The sequence below is a fragment of the Sinohyriopsis cumingii genome, chromosome 6 (genome assembly GCF_028554795.1).
Source record: "Sinohyriopsis cumingii isolate HCF-2022 chromosome 6, ASM2855479v2, whole genome shotgun sequence".
Taxonomy (NCBI): domain Eukaryota; kingdom Metazoa; phylum Mollusca; class Bivalvia; order Unionida; family Unionidae; genus Sinohyriopsis; species Sinohyriopsis cumingii.
In genome coordinates, this window is record NC_142966.1 from 132,138,673 (window position 1) to 132,165,311 (window position 26,639).

A 26,639-nucleotide genomic window follows, 5' to 3' on the forward strand; every position below is an offset into this window, starting at 1 on the left:
ATTACGGCAGAGTTTTCAAGAACATATTTTTGATTTATCGTTAAAAACCTCACTTATCAAAGGCACAGAAATATTAAATCAAATTGCACATGACATGGAATTGTTTAACCTACGGCTTATTCAAAGTGTATTAAATGCCAAAGATGGTTCTGTTAGAGTAGGGTTTGCAAATAGGTATAAAATACACGTAGATGATATTTCAACATTTAAGTTTCCAGGGTATATTCCACCAAACGAACTCAAAAAATCAGTCAATGATATCATTGATGAATATTTTCCTGATATACTCCAGATCCAGCCGAGTATAAATTTGTGGTCGCTGATGCAAATGCGAGAGGTATATTTGTAAGTCGAGAAAAAGCTTATTTATCTGATGGAACTCGACTGGGTACGATTGTAAATTATACCGATGGCGAGTCACCTCAGTATACTCTTTTAAGATCTTCAATGCTAGCTTATGTTTCTATAAATTTGTTATCGATGATAAATAGATTCCCTGACACTGCAGTTAGAGTTGAAACGGATTCATTTTTTACATCAACAAGAAACACCTGAATTCGGTAACTCGTTTTACAACTGATGATGAATCATGGGGTTCGTGGAGAATGAAAGAAGAAATGGTATATGATTATTGCGAGTCCGCAGACGTTGAGATTAAAGACAGTTATTATAAATCAGAATTATCAGAAATGTCGAGCGCGCCATCTGTGTACGATTCAGTGTCCAGACACAAGTCTGTTTATCTCAATGGGCCAGGGGGGTCTGGTAAGACGACTCGAGCGATTGAATTATTTCGGAATTCGGATATGATCGTGTTAACACCCACACACAGACTCGCGCGAGAGATGAAACAACGTGGGGTTAACTCATGCACTTATCACAGCTTTTTCAGATACAAGGGCGACACATGGACTCCAGATCGAATGGGAGAGAAATATATTCCAAGGATTATAATTTGGGATGAAATATGTACGGTACCGTTAGAAACATTAAAAACATTTCTCGAGTGGTTATTAACAAAACATACAGCTGTGATAATGTGTGGCGATCATGGCCAGCCACCACCTTTTGTTGGACCGTCTCCACATTTGTGGTTAAAATATTTTGTTGACTATTGTGAAGAAATAAACGATGATTATAGAGCGCTTGATGCAGAATTAAACGAGTTCAAAAAATTAATCAGACTACAACCGAATAAAATTGAATGTGAAATAATGCGCAAGGTGATTTCAGAAACTTCAATGAGCGACTTTTGGAAAACGTGGAGACCAAACGATTTGATAGTGGCAAGTAGAAAAATAGTCAGAGACACACTTCAACAACAGTTATTTCAATTACACAAGAAAAAATTTCCAACACTGCCAGTGCCATTGTGTTATAGACCAGCTGATTCGCGGTTACAGAATATTGACGTTGATATACCGGGACAGTCAGGGAGGAAGCAGAATCTCGTATTAAATGATATTGTCGCAGTTGATGTCAATGTTGTTGAAGATGCACTGCGCGCCGATAAATCCCCGTGGACGTTAGGATACGCAATGACGATACATTCATCTCAAGGACTGACTATCTCTGATACAGTTGTTTGGATCATTGATGATCGTATCGAGTGGTCAAACTTTTAGTTTACTTGGCTGTGTCCAGAGTCAGAAGAATATCTCAACTGCGAAGGATTTTCTTGGATGAGTCAATGGCTGATGAAATTAATAATGAAAACAACAGTGATATAATAAGAAAAAATTAACTGGTTACAGAGTGACAAAAAAAATAATCGAGAATTTGACCTTGATGTTGAATTTATCATGACACTGAAACAACAGCAGAATAATCATTGTGCAAGCTGTAATTGTATAATGTTGTGGCAGTATTCGAGTAATAATCCAAGACAATTCACCGTAGATAGAAAAGATAACCGTGGTCATACACGAGAAAATGTGATGCTGACCTGTCTTGAATGTAATCGACGTCGAGGTGCTAGTTAAGTGATCTGGGCGGTAATTGTGTGTCCTCGGGAATTACTTGTAATTGTTCACGTATGAATCCACGTTGAGGAGCAGTCGAACCCAGCCTGTAGATTGCTGGTCTACCAGTAGATCTAGTTATACCAGATATTTTACGTTTAGTGATGCTCCTGATAGGATCAGTCGATCTTTTTTTACCACCTTCAAGTTCACCTGGTTCATATAAATATCTCACAGTGACACCACCCAGTATTGGTTGTGCTGAAAAATCACGTCGTTGTGGTATATGTTTTTTGGTAATTGCATTAATAGGTTTCATGTTGGTTGTTCGAGTAATTTCATTATTTAATGCAGCTATCACACCTGGTAATCTTGCAACCCATTCGCGTGATCTCTTGTTCTGAATGAATTCCTTCGCGTATTGATATCCAAATAACCGCTCAGCAAGTGTTCGATTAAATCGCTCAACAATTGCCTGATCATGGTGAATTTCAGTATGTCCTCGTCTGATGTTGACATTATGTTGCTTCATCAGCGATGATACTGCACCCTGAAATTCTTTGCCAGGATCAACTTGTAACAACTGTGGCCATCGTAGATGTCCTCGTTGATAAATTCGTTCAAACCAGAAGCAACCTCAGATGCTGTTTTAGTCGTTAACGGTTCTGCATCTTTGTATCTACTTGTAACATCAACTACAGTTAACGCGTGTCTATATGTTATTTGACGTCTTCGGATTTTAATGGTATCATGTGGCAGAAATAATATATCAGCCTGATGAACTTCATTAGGAACACTAACATCAAAATGTGCAAAGTGAATTTGTTTAGGCGGTGGTTGGTAAATTTGCCATATTGCCTGTTTGGATAACCAATATTTAGCAGTAACGCGCGTAACTTTTGCTGCTTCAGCGAGTTTACTAATTGCTGCGCTACCCCTCCAGTATCCTTCTGGGGAATAATAAATCGACTCCATTATAATTAATTACCAGCACCTAACGCTAATTTACCTTTCATTGCGGATTTTATTAACCAACTAGCCAATCTTTCCTTGAGAGATTTATCAGTGATGAAATTTAACGCGTGAATTAATTTCACATCCGCGAGATGCCTATCTTGTAGATTTTTACTTTTATAAGCTACATCATGAGCATGACACGCTTTATCAATAGCGTTTATCGGATACTCACCTGGTTTTGGTTGATCTTGGTCATCAAGTCTGATATCAAGTCTGGTTCCAGGACTGCAGTAATTATATCCTGGGAAGTGTTTTTCTCCTGGGTATTTAGCCCACGGAGTTCCAGGTAGTTTTGTTAATTTTGCTGCAGCATCACCCCCGTGTTGCTTTTTTTTTTCACTTGATTTTGGCTTTTACTTTGGTTTTGGTTTTGACTTCGGCTTTGGTTTTGGCTTTAACTTTGGCTTTGGATTTGGTTTTGGTTTTTCACCTGACTTACCATTGGAAATAAATTTAAATTTCTTTGTACCGCATCGCTCACTCTTGCCCGTAACCGCAGATCTATTATTTTTTGTTGTAATGGTTGTTAGATCACTTCTTGGCGTGCGCGCCCTGCATTTCACACAATATAAATTCATATTTATTTAATATTATTCTAATGGAGATCACTGACTTTTCTGCTACAAAACGACGAGAACCAGTTAAGCATATTGCTGCGTTACCAAATTCTATTCGAATGATTATCATTGGTCCATCTGGAAGTGGTAAAACGCAGTTGTTACTTAATTTAATAATGAAGTGGATGAAGTGGGATAAATTATATCTGGTAGCTCCATCTGTAGACGATCAACGATGCTACGAAGTGTTAAAAGATTTTAATGAAAGTGCAAAATCGTTAAATGAAAACGGAGATGATGTTGTTGAATTTATAACTGACATTAATGAAGCGCCAAGTATTGATGATATTGATGGGTCAATTAACAATTTAGTTGTTTACGATGATATAATGTTGGATAAACAATCAAATCCAGCTAGGATATTTTCCAGAGGCAGACACAAATACACAGATGTGATTTATGTAACCCAGCGATATACACACATTCCTAAAGTGATCAGGGATAACTGTAATATTCTTACTGTGTTTAACGGAGTTGATGCTCACACGTTACGAAATATTCATCAGACCTGGTGTAGCGGCGATATGGACATAAATAAATTGAAAAATTTCTCTAGTCGTGCTAAAATAAACCCGCATGGGTTTATAACAATAAACTTACACGATCCTAGAACACGGTATCGAGTTGGTCTTGATAAAAAAATTTTAATTGAGCAGCAGGGAGGGCGACGACAACGAATTGGTTCATTTTTTGTAATCGAAGCGCCATTAACAGTTTTTTTTTAACCAGAAACCATATTTGGACTAACTCAGGAGGACCTCCCAAGGAGGTTTCTTCCTCCGAGAATTCCTCTTGAAACGTAGTCGACATTATTTCCGGTTGAAACCCTTTTTTTTGGAGACCTTATTTTGACATTTGGAACCTTATAAATTTTGTAGGATTCGCCCTCCTTCTGCTTTTTAACACATAAAATATTGCATCCCTTAGATCGGCATTTTGTAGTTTTGAAAACTACTTCATATGCTTTCAATGGTTAGCAGTCACAAAGAATAATAGGAGGAAATAAACTGACTTCTTATAGATTTCTACTAATTTTTTCAAGCCAGTAGAGCGCCAGTTCCTTCAAAGGGCTCTTGTGTTTTTGGTTAAATGATCCCTGAATCTCACCAGTATCCAGGTAAATGTTTCGGAAAATGCTTGTACATCATCCAACTTTATTTAAAAATTACACATTCTAAACTACTTTCTCTTTTCGAACTGATTCATATGGCATGATACGATGGTTAATTTTGCAATGTATCCCCATAGATTGGGAACGCAAATGAGATCAGTCACGATATACAGAAATCAAGGCAGACATTTGTATCTTGCCGAGCGCATCCTATCGTCAGCAATTAGCTTCAATTGTGAAAAAGGATATAAACGGGTTTATTGAACGGTAAAAAAAACTTTTAACCCCATAAATGGGCCTTAATGATCTATTATTTTCTACAAATCAGAATTCAAGTATCAATATATGTCATTAAAACCAGAGATTGAAATAGTCATTATCTGCGATATGGATGTTACACTTTCAGTAAATAGTTTTGATAAAGGGATGAACTATATAATACGAGAAATTATTTACAAAAGCTTAATTTTAAAACAGCGGGCAACTGTTTGAAATAATTTGTCTGATAGAAAAATCCATTATTCTGCACAGAACGAACGGATTGGTGAATAGCTCCAATTTTAAAATTCAAAATACATTAGATATGGGAGGGGGCCAATTCGCCGAGTGGTCTAAAGCGTTCATCGTTACGGATCATTGTCATCTCACTACTATCTGCGTGGTTTCGAGTCTCGGACTCGTCAAATTTGGGTACGTGAGAAAGCTTGAAAGTAGCTTCTCGTGGGTCGGTGGTTTTTTCTGGGGTTGTCCCCGGTTCTTCGTCCTCCATTTATACTGGCTGCCATGTATAGCCTATATTGTGCTGAAAAAATGGCGTTAAACCAAACAACAATAACAACAACATTAGATATGTGGATAAATTACCAAACTATTAGAAACTTGTTGTTACCAGAAAATAATGAAGCCGCTATAATAATAATAATAATACCCCACAAATCCATTATTCTGGACATGGCGACCGAATTGGCATATATATCCAATATCAACATACAAAAATCAAATAGATACATAGATAAATGTATAACAAACATAAGATGTTGTTATCGTACTAAAATGACTCCCTTGGAGAGAAGAGCACCATCCTCGTACAGGAACACTGCTGGCCATACTGTCTGTTTCACCGTGTCTCCACGCTTCGAAAAAAAGTTGAAATAATCCGGTAAATGTGGTCGGCCATCCTCAAGCCAGTAGACCATCATAGGTGGATCCTGTACCACCATAAGCCACATGAGTTCCACAACTTTGTCAATAAACGTCTGTAAAACCGGTGTCACAAAGCTAGTCTCAAATATTTCGTGTTGTTTGACCTTTCTGAACAACTGAAATATATAAATGTTGATAGCTATCTAAATGAATATAAAGAAAAAAATTCTAGTACATGTACTACTACTATAACTATTACTGCACATACTAATAATTCTACTACATGTACAACTACTACAACAACTACCACCAGTATTAATAGCTACTTCATGCCCTACTACTACCATGTGTACTACTACCACATGTACTACTACTACTACATGACCGCTCCAGTGGCATAGTAGTTAGAGTGTCCGCCTCGGATGCGAAAGGTCGCGGGTTTGAACCCCGGCCGAGTCATACCGAAGACTTTTAACAAATGGTACTTAACAGATGCCTCGCTTGGCGCTCATCATTAAGAGGTTAGTGTTAGGACTGGTCGGCCTGGTGTCAGGGTAATGTGACTGGGTGGAACATGATACTACATGTCTGCGGCATGATGCCACAGTGCTAGACATCACTATGAACTGTTACGCTGCAGACATCGTAGCGATATGACTGATTTTTTTTTTAAAGCTACGTTAAAAGTCCAAAACACACACATACAGACACTTGTTTTGCATTTTTTACCATTTGCGTGTCAAGCAGAATATGTCACTTCTGAACACTGAATATTCCAAGATATTGTCAAGGCCTAGAACATATACTTCAATATCTTTGATTTGCTTACATACACGGAAATATTTTCTTCTCCGATTAACCGGCTATTCAAAGTTGATAATGTTTATATACTATTCGCTTTTGAAAAAGTATGTATTACCCAAAAGGTTGAATTCATTTTTTCTTGTATTTTCTTTGCATCAAATTCAGAAAGAACTAAAGAATCAGAATCAGTATTTTATCTGCATGTGTGTGGCCTTTTCAAACCTTGTAGGTTTTCCAAGCTCAATTAAACCACAGGAGTCTGACGTTTTATCAATAAAATACGGCGAAAACTCTGACAACATGAAATCACCTTATCGGCTATATAAATGAACACAAGGAGTGCAAGCATGACCAAGACTTTTCTCACACGTCATTTATCGCTTCAGAATCGCAAGAAGACTGAAAAACTACACATATACATTCAAAAGATAGTGACGTACCAACACATAACGCTTGGACGCCCATTGCATGAATCCAATCCGGCGAAGTATTTATTTTCACCATTGCGCTCACAAACCCTTTCTATCAAAATCCACCGGACAGAAGTAGCCTATTCTATCACGGGCTGAATAACATGATGAAAGTAATTTCACAAGATAAAATGTTTAGCTTGCTTTTTATTTCAGATTATATCATTTTATAATTTTATATAAACATAAATATGTAGTTAACGTTCGGATAGTAGAAATAACGGTTGATGACGTCATCATACTTCAAATATTAAGTACGGATGCTGGACCCGGTAGATTTAAAAATGCATTTGATCGACTTTCTAGAGGTTTCCACCTGGTAAGATCATTTGTTGTTTGTATTGATGTTTTTTCATATCAGAAAATAAGTGAAGCAGAAAATATGATACCTGTATGAGAGATGTACAATTTATTATGATGATGATGATAATGATATAGAGAACAATAACAGTACGAAAGGAGAAAATCTGATACTTTATACCACTGATTAACCATTGATGATGATGGTATGTGTGTGTGTGTGTGTGTGTGTGTGTTTTCTTGAGATATAGAGAATTGTTGTGACTGATAAAATCAATACGTAATACGATACATTACAATTATTGACGATGCGAGAGAGAACAAAATGATTCTTGTATGATTTACAGATGATGAGAGACAGCAAAGGCAGATGACGAATGAAAAAAATTACTTATATTTAGCATTTATGGCAATACTGACGTTAGAGAGGTACAAATGACATTTTACCTGATAATTATACCATTGATGATGATGAGGTGAAACACGTGGTGGTGGTGAAGGACAAATAAAGGACCGTGAATGATACATGTATAACGTATGACGATGAAAAGAAGAAACACTTGTGAATACAATATTGTTTACTAGAGATTTACCATCGTTAATTATGACGACGACAGTGAAGAAGGCGAGAGAAGAGAAACATGTTTCGCTGTTTAATACCTTGCTCGTGCCAGTGATATAAAGATCTGTACCGAAATTGTAATAGTTCATCTAATACCTAAATAATTTCTTTCAGAGGTCCGGAAAGGTTACAATATTCAATCTTCAAAACTACCCCCCGTCTCTCTCTCTCTCTCTCTCTCCTTCTCAAATACACACATGTATGTATGTATGTATGTATGCATGTATGTATGTATGCATGTATGTATGTATGTGTGTGTGTATGTGTGTGTATGTATGTATGTATGTATGTATGTATGTATGTCTGTATGTATGTATGTGTTTGTGTGTATGTGTGTATGTATGTATGTATGTGCTGAGTGAGAGCATTTTTTTTACAACTTTTGAAAATAGTAGTAATATAAAACTGTAAATAACATTTTCATGATGCATTAATTACTCTGAGCAAATTCAAATAATCTATTGATACCGCATTATTAAATTTCCTTTGTATTATAAAATAACACACATTGTGTACCGTGTTCTGTACGATTATTAGACCCTAACGCATATTTACTGCAGGGTAGAAACTGGTAGAATGGGCTACTTCCGTCTGGTGGATTCTAATAGAAAGGGTTTGTGACCGTAATTGTGAAAATAAAGGTTGATTCGCCGGCTTGGATTCATGCGATGGTCGTCCGAGCGTAATGCGTTGGTACGTCACTGTTTTTTGAATGTATATGTGTAGTTTTTCAGTCTTCTTGCGATTCTGAAGCGATAAAAGACCGTGAGAGAAGTCGAATCGAACGGAGGGTTGTGGTCACGCTTGCACTCCTTGTGTTTGCCGTACTTTATTGATAAAACGTCAGACTCCTGTGACTAAACATACACTGATGTCTATCGATGACTGATTTACTCTCTAATAAATAATCGCAAAGCCATAAAATACAGGAAATTAAAACAAACCATAAATGTAATGTATCGAAAGCAAAGAAGAATACATACAAAATGCTTACATCTTTAACCCCTGGCACTGTTTCTTTGACAAGCAATCTTCGGTACTCTCTGAAAATGTTCCCACCGAGGTCTCGAGCTTTGACTGCTCTTTCAGACATCACCGATGCAGCTTTGTATTTCTAAGAAGAAAATCCATTTTTTTTCTTCAAGTTTTGTATAACCAATTATGTCACGTATTATATTAGAAATTATATCACGCTTTCCGTAACAATATGATTCTATGATAAATTATATCAAGTACTCTATAACAAAATATGTCACATTTTCCATAACACTAGGAGTTGATGTCGAAGATATTAAGTTTTGAGGTAAAGCAGTAGGTACTACACGGCACATATGACTATTTGTAAATTTAAAAACATTATATTTGATGATTAGAATGGCTTATAATGCTTCTTCCTATTATTTAACTAATTACCATTTAATTAATAACATTCCCTACCTGTTCAATACAACGGGTAGGATACGGTGTTGAATAAAATAAATAGGATAAGGTGGTTTCTACTATATAAACATCACTACAATGAGGATGATCTTCATGACGATACTGCTTCATAAGCATGACTACAGTGATGATGAAAATGATGACAGACTACTTTAAAAGCATGACTACGATGATGATAGACTATTAGTAGTGAAAGGGGATACCGTAGCCTCAATGGGAATTAACATTACAGACCCCTCCCCCCGGGACACTATAGCCTCAATGGAAATTTAACATGGAGAAAAATCGTTGGACACAATAGCCTCAATGGAAATTTAACATGGAGAAAAATCGTGGGACCATATAGCCTCAAGGGAATTTAACATGGAGAAAAATTGTGGGACCATATAGCCTCAAGGGAATTTAACATGGAGAAAAAGGGGACTGTATAGCATCAAAAGGAATTTAAAAAGGGTGGGACTGTATAGCGTCAAGGGAAATTGAACATGGGATTTTTAAAAAAAAAATTAAAAAAAATTTTTTTTAAAAAGGGGTAGGCAATCGAAAGTCATTCTCTTTTCGAGAAATGTGGGTGGCCCTGAAAAGGGCCTTTGGGTTTCTTCTGCTTCTTCTTCTATTTCCTCCATTTCCTCATCCAGCCCCTAATCTTTCTCCAAATTCCTTTGTTCTTCCTCTTTTCTTTTTCTGGTAACCAGTCTGGGTGACCCATAGCCCTGAACTTCTCTTGTATCTTGATCCAATTTTGATTGACTTTGTCAAAGGCCTCTTTCTTCTTTATTGTTTCCTTATCCTGTCTTTCTTGACTCCATTTTTCTTTTATCTTTTTCACCTCTTCAGTCATCACTTGTTTCATTATTTCTTCTCCTTTTTTCAACCTGTCCAGCCCCCTCTTCACATATGACAACTCCGTCCAATACACTATATGTTCTAGGAAGCACCGGACTTGGATGACATAATCCAGTGCTTCCTTCAAACTCCCCACTCTGACATAAGGTGGGTCAATAAATCCTCTTGATTTGTTGACTTCATCTTCTATCATTCCTTCTATTATATGTCTGGCGGCCTTTAGACGTTCGACTTGACTGGTTACCAAGTGTTCTTTATCTTCATACTTCCATTCCTTTTGTATCCTTTCTATAACATATTCTGCATCTATCATCCAGAAATAGATATGCCTCAATTGATTAAATAAATCAGTCACTTGCCTCATCTTGTCTAGATTATTCTATAGAATGGTGCGAACGACGAACTTTGTATGTTCTTATAGTTAAAGTGCGGACGTGAAGGAAAACATCCCCCTAAGACATAAAATTGATATTACCTAGATCATGACCAAACAACGCGCGGACGTGAAGGAAAACATCCCCCTACTTTCTCATTTCATATAATAAAACCCAAACTATACTCTTCACATACGCTAAGAAACAATAAAACAAACCCATAATCTACTATTCACACAAACTTACTTGAGCGGTTACAAACACAAACACAAACACATACACTCACACTATGAGAAAAGAGTCCGTGTTTATATTCACACTACTCTACCTACACACATTGGCAAATTGATGGTTATTTCTTTTCTAGAGTATTGGGTAGCCCTGAAAAGGGCTGTTTTTTTTTTTGAACTTCATGGACACCTGGTTAATGATGGCACCTTCCAGGCCTGGCGCCACATACACATCTTGTTCCCCAGTTGCTTTTTACTTTTTGGGGGGAGAGAGCAGAGGCGGGATAAATAGCTTCAGAATCCCAATTTTCTGTCTCTGGGATTCTGAAATTTCTTCTCTCCTTTTCCTCCTATTCTTTGTTTCTTCTCTCCTCCTCCTCCTTTTCTTTGTATCTTCTCTTCGCCTCTTCTTTGTATCTTCTCTCCTCCTCTTCTTTGTTTCTTCTCTCCTCCTCTTTCATCCTTCCCTCTTCCACAATGGCTTCCGCGGCCAGTTCGTTCAACAGGTGCCTGGCATATTCCAGATGCACATGAAGTTCCAACAGTTTCGCTAGTCTGGTGTTCATTCTGGTGTTGATCAATCAACAAGGGTAGCTGGACTGACGAGTGACTTTTAATTTATACTAAAAGCGCGGACGTGAAGGAAAACATCCCCCTAAAAACATAATATTGATCTTACCTAGATCATGACCAAAACAACGCGCGGACCTAAAAGAAACACTCACTCACTTTTTTATACTACCCATTACTATTCTAAAAAAATTTCATTAATCACTTCAATATACTATTCACATACGCAAAGCAATCCAATCAAACCCCCAAATCTACTCTCCCCACACCTCTAACAACAAAAAAAGACATGATCTTAATCTACTATCCACACCAACCTACGTTAGCACTTACAAACACACAATCTTATACACAAACACATCAACTCAAACTATGATAAAAGAGTCAGTGTTTATATTCACACTACTCTACCTACACACATTGGCAAATCAATTGTTATTTCTTTTCTAGAGTATTGGGTAGCCCTGAAAAGGGCTGTTTTTTGTTTGCTATGGCAATCTTTTAGTTTCTAAGAATGCGTCGTCCTCTGAGGATAGACTTTCTGACGATAGGTCTGCTTCTTCGGAAAGAGAAGAAGAACTCTTTGGTGTCGATACGACAATCGACAAAGCCTCTGTCAGGTTCAGGTTCCTGCTGCTGCTGTTGTTGTTGTTGTTGCCGTTGCTGCTGTCTCTGAAGTCTGTACTTCTCTGTCCATTCTTCTTTCTCCCTGTTCACTTCTTCTCTGAAGAGCTCTTCTATCAGGTCTTCAGTGACTTTTAGCATTCTCACATTCTCTATCTCTTCAGCTTTCGGTATCAGACTGTGTCTGACCCTATGCAAATTCACGTAGGCTTCGTTTAGCTCAGCTAGTTTGGAGCACATCTTCGTAGGAGGATGAGTCGACAATGGATGGTTAGACTGGAAAACTGCCCCGGTTCTTAAAGTCAAAGCGCGGACGTGAAGGAAAACATCCCTCCACGGTTTTCGAGCCGGAACGTTCAATGAGTGACATGAGAGAGATAGAGGGAAGTCAAAGAGCATGAATCAACATTCTTATAGCCAAACAAAAGACAAAGACATTTTTTTCAAAACACAACATTTTTTATTCAAAATCACTTAACACTAATCAACAACAACTCTAACATTTTTAACAATAATCCAACATTATAACATCAAACATTTTTTTCAAATGACAAACATTTTTTTCTCAATTAACCATCTACTTTAAACAGGGCTGACAACGTTGTGAATGAAATTGTGATTTCCACTGTTGGAAGTCATTAGGCCATTGATGGACACTACGTTTCCTAGCTTGAGACAAAAGATAAGCATAATGGTCACAGAACCATCGATCTACTTTCACATCGTTTCTAGAAGAAGAACGAGGATCAAAATGAGTCACTAAATGTTCTAAGGAATAGCCCAGGCTGCGATGATGCAGAAAATACACACAATATTGTCCACACACCAAGGAATCTGTGCCTTGTAATTTCACATTATTGAATCGGGTGGTCTGAGCATTTCTTCTCATAAAGTCGATGATATCGTCTTCCAAAGGGGGCAATCCATACGAATCGAAATATTCCACACATCCTTCTTGAGGAAAGTAGACGGCTACCCAGTGGATTCCTGGGAGATGACTTTCGTCCGTGTTGATCACATAAGCTAGATGGTTTTGAGGTTTGCGATGAGGGAGTTCATCTTTAGCACAGACGACAGGATTCCAAGAAGACGTATACGAACTGTGGTTCAAAAGGTAATAAAGTTCCCAGGTATCCATTGATTTGTGTGGTTTTTTCTTCTTCTTCACAGGTAATAATATGTCATCAATTCGATCCTGACTTTTTGCTTGAAAATGTCTGACAAATAACCGTTTCTTCGTTTCGTCTCCTCACTTTGATTCAGGAGAGCTTCGATACGATGGATCTCTTGAGTGGTTAATGGTGGACAAGAATGTTCACGCAAGTCTTTATACCACTGGTGCAACACGTCTTCGTCCGAGATGAGACTCCAAGCCTCGTCCAGATACTCGTCCAATTTTTCTTCTTGACTCAACATCAGGCATTTATTGTGTTGAATTTGACTGGGATGATCGTTTTGACATCCATAGCAATTGTTCTTGATCAATTCCGTCATTTTTTCGACCAAGTGTTTGGTAAAACAGGAGACTAAATGGGCTTCTTGTTCTGGCCATCTTGACTTCATCATGATCACTTCTTCCACAGTCTCCTCATATTTCATCTCTAAAGTTTCTCCACTAGGTAAAGAGGGATAACAGTATTCCATGGCTTCTAATAGTCTAGAATGACTTCTCTCAAACTGTTGATTTCTATCGTATTGTCAAATTCTGCATACAGGATGACGTTCACCGTCTCAGTTAGAGCTTCTGCAAACTGAAGTTCCACACGAATCTGACCAGATTTTATAGGGTGGAAATGTCCCTCGTCGCTGCCTTGGTCTGGAGTGAAATCAAAAGCCCACAAAGCATAGCCTCCTGCATAATTCTCGTACGTAATACCGTGAGTGGTGTTGGTTCCTAACTGCCCCGTGGCTTCGTACAGGGACAAGTACGACCTCAAGTAATTCTTCTTCTCAAAGTCAGGTTCGAAAGGTTGGGTACACAAGGTTTTGCCATCGCGACTGACTTCAATCTTGGACACTTTGTAATGTTTAAACTCAAAAGGATTTTGATCGTGGACTCCGTTGAAGGCTCTATTCTCGACCATACCAAGGATTAAACGTTTGGGTAACTGCCCTTGGAACAGATGATCTTCGATCATGGATCGCTGTCCAGCAAGAATGGTGAAGGTTTTCACTTCCACGCGTCGTATGGGATACTTGGCACTCGTTCTGCTCAACGTCTGACTAATGTCGTTTCCCACTTTAGGTAACCCTTCCACACGACGTATGTAGAGTCTGGCTTCTTGGATGATGGTTTTGTAATTGTCACTATCAGCCACTAAATGGAAAGTGACGCTGCTACGATTCAGTCTCAGGCGAACATTCACCCCGTTCAGCAAATACTTTTCTTGCAACCACATATCCAAATGCAAACGATCCATCAGTTCTAAACTCTGGCCATTTTTTTATTTTGTCTCTTCGTTCTACAAATCCCTCATTGTAGTCTTTTTTGTATCAATTTCCAATTTGTCAAACTCGCCTGCATCGTCAGCTTCCCATAACACACAAGCATTGAGATGAGTGTTTTTGGCGTCTATTCCGTACGTCAAGAGATTTTCCAGGTAGGCACGGTAAGGGTAAGTATCCATGCTGCTACTGACTAGTTTGTTATTCAAGTACAAGTCCACTCCGCTAAACAAGGAATGCATGAAATTGTTGACGGGAGCTACTGACTCGTCATCTATTACACCGCCTGTTTTATCAAGAATTTTGACTTTCAGGTACAAGTAACTGCTGTTCAAATCGATGTAATCTTCGGGCTGACCTTTGATTTCAAACTCGATGGGAGCGGAATCCGTCAAAGAGGAGACAGGGTGAAATTCCACCCATTGGGATTCTTGCATGGTAATCATAGTGGGTGGCATGGCAAACAGATCCAGTTCCGACTTGGAACAGGCGCAAGACTCTCGGTGCATCATTTTTTTTTGTGTCTCAATAATCGAAACCGTCTAAGTCTCGAACGGTTTTTCTTTTCTTTGCCTTTCTAGCTTTAGACGTGTGAAGTCTGGTGAAAGGGTGTTTTCTTCGTCGTCTCTTTCTTCCTTGTCCTTGCTGAATGCCTGACTCGGTAGCGTGCAGGGCATTTATAGGTGTTTCTCGTCGGCTCAAAAGGTCTTTGCCGGTTTGCAACAAGACATTTTTGCCTGCCCTCAAGAAAGCTTCTTTGGGGTTTTGTTTGTCGATGATGACATTTTGGAGAAATTCTTTGCCGTGTGTCAATGCCGCATCTTTCAAGGCGTGCAATCCGCGTGTCACCATCGGTTTCAAGACTGGGGCCGCCGAACGAAAGGCTGATTTTAACATATCTCCTAAACCGTGTCCTCGCTGTCGAGCAACCCCTCGGTACACTGGATACATGACTTACGAGTCGTGAGAGAATCGTTTTCGAAAATGGAGTTTCACTGTGACTTTCCCTTTGGTGAATGGAATATTTTGTCCCAGATCTCCTTTTATAGCAATGTTGACCGTGTCCAAATAAGATTTGCTGACGGGCAAATAGTGAGGATGTACAAATTCGCGGTGGACGTGATAAGTGTTTCCACCTTCCTCATCAGCGAGCGTGGCAGAATCCACTTTGAAAGGAATGACACGCAGTAACGGCACGGAGGTGTGTCCCACCACGTTGTACTCCACCACATCGGAGTACACAAACATCAAATTCAGTCCTTGGTTCAGTTCTACTGGGGTACGAAAGAACTTGCTAAAAGAATCGTTGTCGGAAATGACTGGCAATTCGTTTTTCTTCATCATGGCCATCCTCATGTCCATGTCCCCGCCCAACATGTCAAACAATTCAGGACAAAATAAGAAAGACAACATGTTGTGCCCCTCAGGAAATTTCATTAGGAAGCGACGAGCTACTTTGTGGTACTCCAGGGTGACACTTTTTCTGACACTCTCCAAAGCTTTCAGAAACACGACATTAAACCTAGAGCTTATGGTGCTGACCAAATGTTGACCACTAAAATAATAGCCTGGGGGAATGATCAAGCGATAGGTCGTCTTTTGAGTTTCTGGGTTATATACTTTGTGATCATGTTTGACGTGGGTATTCAAGTACTGTTGCATTTGCTCGTCATGAACTTCCACTGAAAAAAAATTTTGATTGGGAAGGACATTGAGGACTTGAGTCGGGTGAATGATTTCTACCAAAGCCACTTCCCAATGGGCTTCGTGATCTAATGGGATGGCCTGAGGTAATTTGGCCGTGTAACAGCACAACGTGTTATTGGGAAACACCTCCATGGAACTGTCACTGGGTAAGGTTAAGTAAAATTGGTTAATGTGACTCATAATTCCAGAGTTCTGTGGCTGTCCGAGGGGTTACTGGACGTCAGAGGCGTGTCTCCGCCCAACATGGGGTTGTTGTTGTTGTTGTTGGAGTGGTGACTGGCACTGGCACTGGACACAAGGTTCCCGTGGTTCCCGTTCGAGGAGAATTTCAGGGAGGGATTAGGAAGCAGGTAATCGATGCAACTCCTCAATAAAATGGTCCACAATTGTTTGTCTCCTTGTTGCAAACTCAAATTGGCAATGGCTGCCCCGATGACACAATACACCACGAAGATTTGGCAGAAAAAGACGATTTGCGTTTTAGGCACACGTTCTCCACACCACACCCACAAGGGTTGTTTTTGTAAATCTTGCAGAGAAGAACTAGGTGAAGGAGTGGTCGACGTAGCTGCGTCTGTGTGAAAGGGCATGATGGTCACTTCTTTTTATAGTCGATGACTTGCGAAGCGATGATCCAAGAATCAAAACTGGGTGGATATCCTTTCCAACGTACTTTGACTTCTTTGACACGTTGTTTGCCCACTTTACGGGTTCTGCGTTCGAGAATGCTTTCGATGTCGTACACGTCGTCTTCTTTTTTGGTGACACGTTGTAACTCGGGCAAATAAAACGTTCCTTTGAGTACTTCTCCGTTCATGTCTTCCAATTTATAACGGCAAGATGACGGCCATGCACTCGTCCAGTGACACGAAACAATTCGGTCGTCCAGTTAGGTAAGTAACCTTTGTCCAAAGTGCGTTTGGTTTTGCCAATGCGCACCCAATCTCCTACGGTCAACTCTCCACTTTTCTTGGGGACAGCCCTCGTCGTGGACGTACCAAACAGGCGCTCAAACACCAGTACTTCGTTGTCGGGAGTCACTTCTTGCAAGGCACGTCCGATGCTTCGATGGTAAGATTGGTTGTACGCTTGCACCAGGTGCGGTAAGATGTCGATGTACTTCAGAGTGTGGTGATGCGTAAAATATTTACACATGCGTTCTTTCAAAGTGCGTTGAAAACGTTCCACGATGCTGGCTTTGGTTTCGGGATTCTCGGTGGTAAAAAAATGAATGTCACGTTTCTTTAATTCTTTTTGGAAAGCTTGGTTCAGAAATTCGGTGCCTTTGTCCGTTTGCCATCGAAGAGGGTGACGACCGCTTTGTTTCAACACTCGTTGCAGGGCTCGCACTAACTCGCTGCTCGATTTGGAAGTCAAGGGTACGACCCAGGCAAATTTGGAAAAGACGTCGATGACACAAAACAAATATTTGTAGCCACGATTGTAGCTGGCCAAATGAGAGACATCGGCTAAATCGGCTTGCCATTGATGATCGATGCCTTCCACTCGGGTGCGACTTCTGGCAAACTTGCGTCGAATGGGTTTGTGCAAAGTGTAGGTAGCTTGTTCTTGTAACCATCGTTGCACTTGAGGTAAACGGAGACTTTTCAGTTGCGTTTTGGCAGCACGATACAATTTTTGAACTCCTGCGTAACCTGCAGGATGGGAGGGATCGTAGTAAATGCTGGCTAAGACTTTTTCCATTTTTTTTGTGTTGGTTGGTGTGTTAATAAGGCACCCACTCTTGGAGGAGGCTACTCTTTTTCTCTTGGGGTATTTTCTTGGATTGCAATGCTTTGCGTGTGCGACCGGCAATAGGTGTCGAGGAGGAGGAGGATGTGGGAACAGGGGATATCGCTTCTTGTTTCACTTCTGTCTTCACTTCTGTCTTCACTTTCTTTTTCTCTTGTGATGAAGAAGGGGTGGCCATCATCTTTTTAATCCATCCAATTCTGGAGGTAGGTGGTGTTGTTAACTTGCGTACTTTTTCTGGTGTAGTTTCAAACCCTTCTTCTTCTTCTCCTTTTTCTGTCTTGGTCATTGGTACTGGTACTGGTACTGGTACTGGTGATGGTGCTGGACTTTTCATCAAGGTCTTAAAATCTTTCAGAGTGGGGAGAGCTGTTTCGTCTAAAGCTTTCTGGTGAAAGAGTTGCAGTCGTTGCAAGAGTTGACCGTACTTTTGCGATTTTTCTGTTTCGGACAAATCTTGGCGATCCATCAAGGACTGCAATTCGTGTTGTAACTGGGACATCTCGCTCAAATGGGGATTGGGAGGTAAATGCGGGGTGCGTTGTTCTTGCCAACGATGGTATTCCATCCATCGTTTGTAAGGCACTAAAGCCAGCTTTAGTCCTTCCATGGGGTTGTCAGGGGTCGATTCTGAGATCTTGGGACTTCCGAGGGCCTTTTTATCTTGCTCCCACCAGTCCTCCCAACATGGTTCCCAAGACTCCTTTCAGTAAGGGACCTAACAAGAGGGGTAAAATGCCTCCACGTTGGACCAACATCTTCTTCTTTTGACGAATGGGAATTTTCTTTTGAACCATTTGGCGAAGAACGTGACGATGTTTGCCTAAGCATTGTTTCTGGTGTTTGGACAAAGGGATCGTGCCTTTCAAAACGTTCAAACAACATTCGCACACGGTATCGATGACCTCTTTGGAGGCCGATTGAATGAGTTTTTCTCGTAGAGGTGGAGAAGCTTTGGACAGGACAGATAACATGTCCCCATGTTTGACTAAACGAGGAGGCAGTCCTTTTCTTTTCTTTCCTTGGGGCTGTTGAGAAGAGGGATGTTTTCTGGAGGGTGACATCTTTGAGTCTTCAGGAGCACCAAAAACACTGATACCCCGACTTGGTCACAGGCCTTTTTTATACTGGAACGTGTCGCCACTGATTGTCTTTACGTCGTATCAGTTTGAGGACAGGCATGACACGTCGTGCAGGGGTACGCAACGGACTAAATCGAGCCAGTTCCTGCTTGGACAAACCCAGTAAACTTTGTAACATGCACGATCTTTCTTGAACTTTGATTTTGGGAGAAGGTACTTTGTGAGCAGCAGCCACTGCCACTAAATTGGAGGGTCCTGCCACTGGGGAAGTTCTTTTTGGGGTCATCAACGGAGAAGTTCTTGGTGTGATCAACGTCTCCAAGTACTCTTCAGTTCTTGGTGTCATCAACGGAGAAGTTGATGAACGTGAAGCTGCTGGAGACGCAGTCACCGCCGTGGCAGGTCGTGGTTTGCGAGTGTAAGGTTGCGTCCTGGCCGAAGTGCCTCTCTTGCGACTAGTTTTCTTCTGTGGACTTTTCTTTTTCTGGGGACTTTTTCTCTGTTTCTTTTTCTGGGGGCTTCTTTTCTTTTTCCGGGGTGGTGTCTGGTAAGAGGAGGGTCCCGCCACTGGAGAAGTTCTCCTTGAGAACCTGGTCTTTTTCTTCTTCTTGGGGCTTCGTTTGACTTTTTTCTTGGGGATATCTTTGGGGGCATTAGGATCCCATCTTAAGAGAGAGCGAATGATGACCCCTCCTAGAGTACCGCTCCCTCCAGGTTTCAAAATGATTTGTTTTTTGGTTTTAGTGTTGATGCGGGGATCAGCCAGTTGGGTCAAAGCGACTTTGTTTCGATCAAAAAAGCGTTTGGTTTGATGAGGAATCTGAATGATCCCTTGTAGTAATTGACGTGCCGTCACCGTGAACCATCGTAAGACTTCTCTGAGACTAGCTTCTAAGACACGAGCTCGTGTTTGTGGATTTTTTTCTCGACTGATGCCATACAAGGCACGAATCAATTTGACGGGAAGATGTGATTGAAGGGACGTCATTTTCACACTGTGTGAGACAGACGAAAAGGGTCTGAAGTTTTTATAGATTTTTTTGGTACGGTTAAGTCGAGGACGAAGACGTGTACAGGACAGGCCCTCCGTCTTGACCCCAGTGGTGAAACAAGTGGGTACGAAATCGCAAATCCTCGGGGGTCGTAGGTTTCAAATCGACGAGTAAATAGGCGTGTGAAGTTTGAGTGGCATCGTCGTACGCCTGAGTCAGCCAAGGCGTTCCTAACTGTTTGGCTAAGACTTGCACTTGCGATTTATCTCGAGGGCTTTTAAACAAGACCACGTAATGCGCATTGAGACTAATGGTGCGATGGGCTTTACTTTGTTGAAACAAATTTTGGGTGATGTAAACGACACTGGCATTACGATGATGCCCTTTGCGCGTGAACCACAGTTTAATTTCTTCTTCGTCTTCTCCTAACATGTTGTCGAAAATGACCAAATGGGTTTGACGGTAGTCAGAGACGATGCCGTCGTCTTCTTTAGGAATGCCTTCCACAAACACGATGGAATCGCCTTGACTTTCTCGCAAGAGGCTGTACGCCGATTGCCACTCTTTGTAACACCACACGATCCGCTGAGGTGGTCGATCGATCAAATGATCTTTATGTTCGATCAAACGTTTGACGAATTCGGTTTTGCCTGAACCGCTAGGTCTAGCAATGAGCATGTTAAAGGGATGGCGAAGATACAAAGCCTCCCAACTGGCACGATCTAAGTGTTCATCGATGACTTTGACAGTGGAGGAAGAGGGAGCAGAGACAGCAGAGGTAGCCATAGTGTCAGAAATGTCACTTGTGACACGAAAACAAACAAGACAAGAGTTTATATACTTTTTTCAGAACACGTTTATTGAATGTTTTAAACATGAATACGAAAGACAAAAATACATAAAAGCCAAAGGCTTAAGTACAAGGATAAAAGGCACATGATAACCATTAACGTGGAATAAACACAAGTGTCTGTACAACATGTTTTGGGTAAAGTTCTGACCAGTTCTATAGTAGGGGGTAAGGTCACACAAGTGTCCTCCCGAAAGGGTCTTTCAGGCCTGTCCACGACAGTCATGTCCTGGGTGACGGGTTCTTCTGGCACCGTCACTAACACAGGTTGAAAAGTAACCTTTTTTCTCGAACAACTCTCGTGCATACTGGGCCACTTCTTGGGTCCAAGCCTCAAAATCCCATTCTTTCCAGGCACGGACATCTGTCCAATGGGGGTGTAAGTCACACGCTACACACACATCGTCATACACGTCTTGGGTAGCTAAAAGTTGACGAATCTTTTTTCCTGTAGAGGTCGAGAAGTATCCAGATGAAACCGTAAGGCTTTGAGCAAAAGGAGTTTTTCGTGACCATTTAAGGCCATGGGGGTGTGGTAAGTACTGATCGTAAAGAGTCCACAAAGAATCGGCTGGTAAACGAAATCCCAGAAAACAAGTCACTAAGACACACACCACTTGTTGACCCAAACTGAATGGATACAGTTCTTGTAATAATCGATGGTAATGATCCACGGTTTGAATATGGTCATTGAGTTCCTTCCACGGAATCTGTTGGATTACATGTGATAAAAGTCGTGGCATGGCAGCCTGTTTTTATAGTCTCTTTGTTTCGAAAAGAATACACGTACTTTCTAGCCAGAGATCTTCGTTTTCCAGTGGGGAATTTAAATGTTGCATACTGTAACCGAAACGTCAGAGATCGTTTAGAAGTTTCCTCTTCCACTAAGTAGATTCCACGTAAAATATGTCGGTAATCCTTTACCTTGTCTTCCTCAATGTATTGCTGTAGGTGAATCTCGAAGTAAACAAAATAATCAACACGTGGATCATCGGGGTCATAGAAGTATTGAACAAGGTCTGACCACTGAAACAATTTCTGACGAATCAGTTCTCTTATACCATTCAGGTACCAGTGGTTAAAGATCTGGTGACGTAACGGATGCAACTGTTCTTTACGTTTGACTTGTATTTTGACCAGCTCTCGGTAAATCCGTTCTCTCAACTCCACAGGTAAAGCACGAATGTTCTCTAGCAAAGTATCCATGAATAGGTCATACTAAATCCTCTTTTGTCTGCCACAAGAAATGTACTGTTTGCACAGACATAGTTTTAATTCATTGTCGAATCGAAATCGTTTAGTCACTAATTTATACATTACAATTCGTTCAGAAGTTTCCTCTTTCACTAAGTTGACATTGTGTAAAAGATGTCGGTAATTCGTTAACTCTTCCTCTGGAATTCGATGCAGTACGTTTACATTGTAGAAGATAGAATCATCAATAGCAAACCAATCCTTTTTAAAACCAGGGAGTTGTTGATCAATGTCTGTCCAATGGAACACTTTCAACTGAATCAGTCCTTTTATAGCATTCAGGTACCAGTGGTTCAAACACCGGTGACGTAACGGTTGCAATTGTTCTTTACGTTTGACTTGTATTTTGACCAGCTCTCGGTAAATGAGTTCTCTCAACTCCACAGGCAAAGCACGAATGTTCTCGTATAAAGTATCCATGAACAGATTATGGTAAGTTACTTCAGTGTCTCGGTCCCACTAAGGGTAAGTAATGACAATTCGGTGACCATCGAGCATGTTCTACGTAGGCCGAATCTTGCGGTTCCCAGTGGTGAAGTGACACACCGCAACTGAAGCACTTGACTTTATCTCCTTCGCCCAAGTAGAACAATCCGGCTCTGGCTAATTCTTCGGGGGTCGGTCCTCCCAGATACTTAGGCCATTTTCCTTTGAACGATTGAAGACGATTTTCAAAGTCGCAGTATTCCGACAAACGCACAAGAAACGAATATTCGTCATTCACAGGCTCGTTTCGATGAGGGTTGGGTGACATGAACAGGAGTTTGCTCAGGGCTGGATGACATCCGTAGGGGGGTAAACGTGAAGGTCGACATTCCCCTTTAAAACGAAACCCAGTAAAATGTCCAAGAGGACGAGTGGCATCGCTTTCGCATCCCTCAGGTTTGACACGCACATCATCACTTTCCATGATAGGGGTAGTGAGAACAAAGTTCCCATGATGCTTTACGGCATCGCTAAGGTCACAACATACAGCATCGTACCCATCGCAAGGCTCACAATCGCACTCGTCTGCAAACTCCGTTACGCAATTACAATGGTGACCACATGGACAATCGCAGTTTGCTTCCGGACATTTTCCGTCGCAATGCCTGGGTCTTATCCATCCAGTATTAGTCACACTAGAGGAAGATACAACTTTTTTACAATCCCCAAACTGGAACGATGCCTCTTTCAAAGTATTCATCTTGTTCGCTCGGTCTTGGTAGTCACAATGAACTATCGATCTTGCCTAGAGTTCCTTTTTATATACAGACCAATACCGACGTGTCCATACGGTAAAGTGAAATGATTGGGAAGTCTCACTCGCTTCTGGTACACGATTTGATAGATTTTTTCCAGGGGTCGACTGACGATGTGGTGAGTGGGTAAACGTACAATCTTGTTGGGTTGGTGAGTGGTCACTTTAAAGTTTCCATCCTCTCCCGATTGCAAGGCTTCTTTCAATACCCCAAAGTTGACCACTCGACTGGTACGATAATTCAGAGTCAATCCTTTCACTTTGCACGTCGTGTGCACTTCTCCTTGTTTGTCCCGGTATTCGTAGCCGTAATTTTTGGGACCGCCACTGACGAAACTTAGAATCTTGTCGTCGGGATGCTCGTCTGTCCAGGCTCCTAAACGGTCTCCTTCGATGTCAGGGTTCTGTTGACTCGGGTGATGGATGTAAATGCAACTGTCCGTGTCAAAGTACAGGACGCGTTCCCCTAGCAGTTCTAAAGCTTCGTACAATTTTAAGCGAGCATGAGCTGTCACGTAAGCCGCAATGATGACATTTCCAAAAGGGTCGTCTTGTACAAAGTCCAGATCTTCTTCGTAATTGACCAAGATCAAATCCTCGCGAACGACGTCCACGTGTTTCATGTATTTGGTTTTGTCGTGAATCATCTGGAAGTAGCGGGAAGGTTCTGTCAAATATTCCGTCTTGGGTAAACACGGTCGTTGTGCCATTTTACCCCACAAGCAATTTAACATCACTTTGGCAAACGATCGCCTGCCTTCGTTTTTCTCGATGTGGTCTAAAGAGATGCCTTCTTGTTCATAGTATTTCTCTTTGAATTTTATTTGGTCTTCGGGAGTGTGACACCAGGAAGGATAGCCGCTGGCTTCTTGCTTCAGTTTCAAAAAGGCATCCACTAGTCGGCGAAAATGCCTTTCTGACTGGGGTCACCCTTGTGGTATTGTTGTGTCTTGGGAAAGTGACAAATTTCGTACACTTCTAACAGTTGGTATCCCATGTCCAGAGCTTTGAACAATTCTACGCTGACCCAGGTTCCCGTCAAAGCCCGTTCTTCCTGGGTGTGCTGACAAGGTTGGTCTTGGTTGCACGTTTCGGCACAAGTACGACACAAAGGAAACATCAGTTTGCCTTGGCAATGGTGAGGTAAGACGGGATGGTATAGGTTCGTGGGAGGCAAAACTTTGCACTTGATCAAGCCTTCGTATTGTCGAATGTTTTTCAGGTCGATGTGTTCCGTCAACAATTGTGGGTGCCCTACAGGAAAGCGACAATATTTGCACACGTAGGGATACAGCGAACACACGTCCAAGTATTTGATTTCTTCTCCTTTCTCTTCGTCGGCTTGGTACAGCAAACAGGTGGCATTGGTTCTTCCTCCGTACAAACTATCCCTCGGGTTCAGCGGGTCCATGAACTGGTAACTTTCCACGAGGTGTTTAAATTCGGGATCGGTTTTCATACGGTGATCGTACTCGTGTTCCCACATTTCCACCACTTGGTATCCTTCCTGTTCTAACTTTAGGCGTCGCTGACAAGTAGCCTGGTACAAGTCTTCCATGGTTCGTTGTAAAAACTGATTTTTAGTGCCACGGTCAGGGTAACAGACGGGACATCCGTGAAATAAACAACCGTTAAACTCGTACACGATCTTGGGGTTTTCTAAGTCCCAGCCATCGACCGAATGCGTTCCGATGGTCTTTTCGCCCCCTCCGTTGCGGGCATGCTGAATCCATTTGTCTTCTTTGTCGCACAAGTAATGTAACCAACGTAGGGCTTTGACCGAGTATTGACGTTTGACAAAGTGGGTCGTTTGAGGACTGATGACAGCCACGGTCTTTTCAGGCATGAATCGTTGTCGATACACTAAGGAACACGCTTTGGCAATGGTGCAAGCTTCTTTCAAAGGATCGACCCCTCCGTGTTCCATGAACAGTTCTCGAAATTTTCCACAGCAATGTCGTAAAATGTCCACGTCGGAACGAAAATACTTTAACATTTCTTCCTGAAAGTCGAAAGGGTCGAAGGCGTGAGCCTGGTACCAAGCGTAGAAAGCTTCTCGTTGTTCGGTACGCATGTTGTCGGGGTCGTAATAGTGAGCCTCAGGTAAATGGGGTAGAACGGCATCTTGATTGGCTTCCGTATTGAAAAAGTGTGGAAAGTACCCTTTAGCCATTTCTGTCATTCCAAACGTTTTATGCATTCGGCTCAAAGGCATGGCCAAGTAACTCATCGAATCTTTAAACTGTACTTGTCCCACTTGCATGAAAATGATTTTGGCTCCGTTCAAAGTCACTTTAGGACGCTCAGTGCCTTGTTCCGTATAGTACCTCAAAAGAAACTGTCCATCGTATCCGGAGAAATTGTGAGCCATCACCGTGGCATGACGATGACAATCTCCGTAACGTTCGATGTCCTCTTGGCTCCACGTCTTGTGGATGGGGTCTAAAACCCATTTGGCAAAATCGGCTAACGTGTTCGGTCCTCGAAAGATTTTTTCACGCCCTCCGGGAATCTTACTGCAGTGAGGGCAATGACTGAAGATAGGTTCTTGAATGCACTTCTCGCATGCTCGATGAGCCACGCAGAAATTAGGAAAGTGAATGCCGGTCTCTTGCATGCATTCGAAATCAAAAAAGATGAAATTGCCTTTCTTCTTGTGACCGTCCTCTTTCTCTGGTGGAGGTTGGTATTTTTGCACGTAGCATTGGTGTTCCAAGTCCACGATGTGGTGACAAATGTGACATTTTTTCTTTCCTGAACATACGTGTGCCTTGACATTATTGGTACGTAGGCCTTGTCCACACGTAGGGCACAATCTCAGCAGTTGACAAGCACATTTCTGCTGTGAACCTTGCGTCTTCAAATGTTGTTGGTAACAGGTAGGGCTGACAAACGTGCGCAGACAAGTTGAACAAGGCACTGGTCCTTCGCTCAGACAGGGTGAAGAGGCCAAACATCCTGAGCATTTCAATCCGCAATGTTTGTGTTGCTCTCGATTATTATAACCATGGTCACATTTCTCACAGTAATAACCGTATTCCAGGAATGAAGTGATACTGGTAATCGTATCGAAATGGTCATCGTGATAATAGACATGAATGTATTTTCCGTCCTTAAAGTCTTTCCCTCGAAACAACAGAGGCCCACGCATTTCTTGAGGGTACACTTTCAAGGTGTATCGTGGAGCT

At 41.3% G+C, this 26,639-nt stretch overlaps 1 protein-coding gene across 1 annotated transcript in view; it reads right to left on the reverse strand.

Annotated features, from left to right (window-relative positions):
• Positions 1-3,778: 3,778 nt before the first annotated feature.
• Positions 3,779-26,639, reverse strand: part of LOC149797997 (uncharacterized) — a 54,007-nt gene continuing 31,146 nt past the window's right edge. Inside the window, exons 7-8 of the mRNA XM_089963064.1 lie at positions 9,040-9,159; positions 3,779-6,025 (exon numbers count right to left, since the gene is read on the reverse strand). Coding sequence (XP_089819190.1) covers positions 5,747-6,025; positions 9,040-9,159 — 399 coding nt within the window. The 3' untranslated portion in view covers positions 3,779-5,746. The remainder of the gene's footprint in view (positions 6,026-9,039; positions 9,160-26,639) is intronic.